The sequence below is a fragment of the Vitis riparia genome, chromosome 1, assembly GCF_004353265.1.
Source record: "Vitis riparia cultivar Riparia Gloire de Montpellier isolate 1030 chromosome 1, EGFV_Vit.rip_1.0, whole genome shotgun sequence".
In the NCBI taxonomy this organism is placed as follows: domain Eukaryota; kingdom Viridiplantae; phylum Streptophyta; class Magnoliopsida; order Vitales; family Vitaceae; genus Vitis; species Vitis riparia.
Window position 1 is genome coordinate 288,909 of NC_048431.1, and position 5,738 is coordinate 294,646.

Genomic DNA, 5,738 nt, shown 5'->3' on the forward strand with positions numbered 1-5,738 from the left:
CGACGACTGAACCACTGAACAAGACAAACCGTCCAATTTTTTATAAACCGATCAGACCTTAATTGTTACAAATATTTGTTAACTATTAAGAGGCCCATTATCCATCAGGCCCATTTCCATACCCAATACTTTTAAAACTAAAACTAATTATAAGCCTATATTTGGTCCAAGCCACTAGTTCCAATCCAATAACAAGAAAGCTTATAAAACTTATATTTGGGTCATGTTTCCAGGCCCAATTTGCTGATATGTTTGGGTTGGATGTTGAAGGTATTTATAGAGCACTTGAAGCACATGTAATTCATGTGCTTCCTATGTGAGATTGAGACTGGGACTAATTAAAGGCAAAACATTACTTCTTGGAGGGTAGGACGGATCTCAAAGTTTGAAGCCTTTGAGAGCATTGCACCATATTTATTAAATGATGTTGTTAAAATATATATATATAATAAGAATTTAAGATTAATGTTTTTATTTCAAATTTTTATCATATAAAATCTTTAAAGAAATGTATATATTTAAATTCATGTTTATTTTTATAATAATAATTATAAAAAATAATATAAATTAATTAATAGAATAATTTTAAAACAAGACAAAAAAATAAAATTAAATATTATAAATTTTTTCGTCTTAAATATATCTTCATTCTTAAATATTACATATTTTTATTTAATAAAATTTAAAATATTAAAATTTATCATTTAATTTAATATACCAAATATAAAAATTAAACATTATTAAAATTTATAATTTTATATATTTTTAATTTTATATAATATATAAATTATATATTTATTACATTACCGGTTTGACCTTGTCCTACCAGTGAACTGGTTCCATGACCGGTCGGTTTGGTTATTATTAACAAAATAAAAAAGGGTTTCAAGTAAAATGGCTAAAATCCGATGAGCCCCATTATCGGCCTTGGGGATTTCTGATCTCAGAGAAGACATCTCCGGACATCCCCAATGTGGATTCACCTCCACCCCCACCCCCACCCCCACCATGCCCATTCCACCTCCTTTCACCCTCCAATCCTTCTTCTATCTCATTTACCTCCCCGCTCTTCCTCTGCAACTGCATCGCGAATTCAAGCCCCCACATCACATCACCCATCGCCGGCCGCTCCGTCCCCCGATCCCCCACGCAGCTTGTCGCTATCTCCCCAAACTTCCTTAGACACTCCGCCCCAATCTCATTCCTCACCCGATTGTCCACGATCTCCTCAAGCCTCCCGCTCTTGTAGTGGGCCTTTCCCCACTCCACCAAGCTCGCCTCTCTCCCCTCTAGGTGCTTTTCCACCGGCGGTCTGCCGCACAGAACCTCAAACAGAACCACCCCGAATGAGTACACGTCAGACTTATCCGTCAGCCGCTGGAGGAGGTAGTAATCCGGGTCTATGTACCCGAAGCTGCCCTTCACCACGGTGCTGACGTGGCTCTCGGACCCGCCGGCGGGTCCCAACTTTGATAATCCGAAATCAGAGACCTTCGCCACCCAGTTCTCATCAAGCAGTATGTTGGCGGTCTTCACGTCTCTGTGGATGATCGTGTGCTTCGCGCCTGTATGCAGATGGTGCAGTCCCTTAGCCGCGCCAATGCAGATATCGAGCCGCTTCTTCCATGGGAGAGGAGGGTTATCAGTGCCGTAGAGATGATCCCGGAGGGCGCCGTTGGCCATGAAGTCGTAGACGAGGATCATCTCCCCGTGTTCCGCGCAGTAGCCGATTAGAGAAACCAGGTGGATGTGGCGGAGCTGCGAGAGCATCTCAATTTCTGTGCGGAACTCGCGCGTTCCCTGCTGGGACGTGGGGTTCAATCGTTTCACCGCGACTGGGGTTGCTCCGCCGTGGATGGCGCCCCTGTAGACGTTTCCGAAGCCGCCGACGCCGATGAGGAAATCGTCGCTGAAGTCGTTCGTCGCTGAAAGCATCTCCTCCAGCGAAAAATGCCTGCACAGCTCCGACGGCCGAGGCGTATATCTCGTCTTGGTTGACTCGGCGCCGGATTGCGAGAATGGAGTCCACCAGGATGTTCCTCGGCTCGTGCCTGCAGTCCTTGCCTTCTTCTTCGCTCCCAGGCGCCGGAGAATGAAGAAAAATAAAATCAAAGCTACGGCAACAACCCCGCCCACCACTACTCCGGCGAAAATCAACGGTTTTCGGACCTTATTCCAACGATCCGCCGTTTGAATGGGTTCAATTTGATCCACACCGGCTTTAGACTTATGTTTAGGGATAGGATTGGGTCCGGCGAGGTTTCCGTCGCTTGCGTTCAATTTGAATATCTCCAAACCGTTCAAAAGAGCATCGGAATACTTGGCATGAGCTCCGGTGTTGGGGTGCAACGCCAGCCATAGCTCTTGGCGGACTCCCCCTGCTTCCGGCACCATCACCACGAATTCCCTGTAAATCGGTACTCCGATACCATCGGCATAAACCATAATATCCATCTGATCGTCAGCCGTCTGGTTATTCAAAAATATCTCAAACACCCTCTGATTGATCCCAGTTATCTCCGGCGCAATCTCGCAGAAATGGAGCCTCACCAGATAGTAAAACCCTGAATCCACGGGGAATATCCACGTCAGATTGTAGTTCTCGTTGACGTGCCTGTTCATCCCCATGGAGCGAGCAGTCCTGTAGAGAATCTCAGGCGCAGTATAGGGTGGAACCTTGGTGAATTTGATCTTAATTGTGAGATGAAATGGATCTTGTCCAGCTGCGGGTCCGAAGATAAAGGAGTCGTCCTGAGACCATTCTCGGAACATGCCGGTGTCGTCGACGGCCGAAATGGCTTGCCCGTCCACGTTTAATCTATAAACCATCTCGAGTGCAGTGCCGTTGTTGATCGTGAATGGCTGCGATTGCCCAGCCATGGAGATATCTTCACCTTTGAGGTAAAGATCCGTGGGCATGGAAACAACCTCAATGCCATTCACAAAGGCAAAAGCACCTGCAACTGGAGCGAAAGTGAGATTCAGCAGCTGCTCCGAGCTCACCCAAACACAATACTCCTTACTGAAATGGGTTTGATTAAGAAAGCCAGCAGTGAGCCAAGCGCTGAAGTTGTGAAGCAGCGTGTAGTGGTTTGCCGTGACAGAGAAGAAAGCGTGGGAGGGATCGAGATTGGAGTAGGAGGCCGGATGGAAGTGAAGGCGAAGGAACTTGGGGCCCGGGGATACCGGGAAGGCGTAAGTGAATTGGGAGGTGAAGATACGAGCAGTCATGTAAGGAACCAGTGGAACGGAGTCTTGGGTGGAGGCCATGGAGATGGAAGATGCATTGAGTTGGGAGTATATGAATTTCGAACCGGTGTCACTAGTCCATTTGCGGCCATCAGGGGCGGTGCTGTGGCCATGGCTTCCACAATCTAGAGCTATGTTCTCCACAGGAGTGTAGGGTGATGATGAAGCTGTGACAGCGATGACAATGGAGATGGCATGGATAGAAGCAAGGATGCGGAAGAGCACCAAGTTTGTATCAGTGTTGTTCATAGCGCGCCTTACGATGGAAACCATTCTTAAAAACGGTCCATTCTCGAAAACGGTTTTAACATGGAGAATATATATTCGGTCAGACTATGGGGTTCCAATAGGTCCTCACTCCTCATGGCTTTAAACGTAGTAACGTCTCACAGGATTGAGATAAAAAAAATTAGTAATTACTGTGATACAATGTGAGCATTTGCTGGACGAAGACCCCACACCTCTCATGGTAATGATAACCTGGAGACTCTATTCCAAAATAGAAGAGGAGGCCCATATCTTTTCCACTTGTAAGTGGCGCACTACACAACAAAGTTGAGGTCAACATCTTTCCACACTACAAGATATAGATATGGAGATGGATCTCCTCTTCACATTCAATATGAAGTTCATGTTTTCTTTATGATATCTGAAACCAAAATGATCGTTACACTTGAGAACAGCCATGGCAGGAAAGCACTCCCACTCCCAATGCTTTTTTATTTGTATCAACCAACTCACACACAAGAAACATAGCTCCAAACTCAGGAGAAACAAAAGGGGGTGGCATAGCCTTGGAAACAAATGGGTGCTGGGGCTTAGGTGAAAAAAAACAAAAAAAAAAAACATAATCGTTTGGTCATCAGGACCCTGAACGGCAGCGATAGGTAGACTTGCAGCCGCGGTCGGACCCCTTGTTTGGGCCCGGTAGGCAGCTGCTGTATGCTGGTGTTGAGCCTTTACAGATCCCTTTGTCTGGAGTGAGAGCCCCGTATGATATAGACTTGGCCCTTGCCTCTGCAAGAAACCGGTAGCTCACTTCAGACTCCATGAACAACTCTTCCCCTGGGAAGCATTCGGCAATGGTGGCCTCCAGACATTTCTTATGGTGTGTCATTTGAGAAGCAACCACATGGATACTAGCAATGAGGATCATCAAGAAGCAAAAGCCCTCCCTCAGCCTCATTCTCATTCCAAGAAGCAGAGAGAGTGAAAGGGAGTACTATATGATGTAAACAAAAGAAACCATCATCATGTAAAAGAGTCCATTTTCAAGCTTCCTTACCTGTTTCCTCACCTAACAAAACGAGGGAGATAATGGAGCATATTTCAAGTGGAAAGAGCACCACACCAACTTATACAAACCACAAATAAACTACAAGTTTGTTTTGTACCTTGACGATGTTTGAATAATTCAAGTTTTGGGCCAATTCGCACCCCTAACTTTAGACTAATAAAATAATGAAAGTGAGACCAAATCATGGAATCTTCCATCCTAAAGTCTATCTTCATTTCATTAATAAACCACCCAATTGTTGATACTATGGCATCCAAGTTGATGCTTTTACAGTAATTCTCAACTTTTTTTTCTCTTGACCCACTTCAATTCATCTCAACCACACACCAAACTCAAACGTATTGCTTACTTGGATCAGTGTCAGCTACCATTTGCTTCAAGAAAAGGATCTGGGTATGATTGATATTAGTAACCTATTGTCTTACAAGCAAAAGTGTTTTCACTTCCTAGGGTGTACATCCACCAGACTAAAAGGCTCCCAACAACCCACTTCACAATATGGTAAACACAGTTTTCATGGTATAATAGCATTGGTATATAATATAAAAGGGAAATCCATCAAGTTCTATCTTGGAGATTCATGTAGTGAACCAAAATAATTCAGTTTTAGGCTAGTAATCACTGTGATAAAGAATTCATAAGATTAGGTGAATTTGGATTTCACCATTAACATAGAAAAGAAATAAGTACAATTCACATTGGAATCCCAACAACCAACTAAAATCAATCTGGTCTGTCATGTAGAAATTCGTGCTTCTCATTCTCACCTTGGTTTCTCATTTTTTTTTTATCACTACAAAAAGACAAGAGGTTAATTAACTTAATCTCTCACCAAGTTGGGCATGTTGAAGCCAACCAACTAAGATCAATCTGTTCTATCCTGTAGAAATCCATGCCTCTCATTTTCACATTGGTTTCTCATTTTTTTTAGCACTACAAGAAGACAAGAGGCTAATTACTTAATCTCTCACTAAGTTGGGCATGTTGAAGCCATTCTTTGCCTTATCAGATGCCAAAGAAGAGTTTGTAATGGCATATTTTTGCAGTGTCAACAACTTTTGCCTTTGACAACCCAATAAACACTGTTCTGGTTCTATGACTTATCTTAATTCTAAAGAAGAACCATATTCAGGACCAGAGACACAGGAATCTATATAACCACCCAAGATTAATGTAAAGCACACACCTTGAG

The 5,738-nt window shown here is 43.6% G+C and overlaps 1 protein-coding gene across 1 annotated transcript; it reads right to left on the reverse strand.

Annotated features, from left to right (window-relative positions):
* Window positions 1-810: 810 nt before the first annotated feature.
* LOC117917990 (receptor-like protein kinase FERONIA) lies at window positions 811-5,633 on the reverse strand. Its single transcript, XM_034834498.1, has one exon. The coding sequence runs from the start codon at window positions 3,520-3,522 to the stop codon at window positions 919-921; it is 2,604 nt and encodes an 867-aa protein (XP_034690389.1). The 5' UTR covers window positions 3,523-5,633; the 3' UTR covers window positions 811-918.
* Window positions 5,634-5,738: the final 105 nt, after the last annotated feature.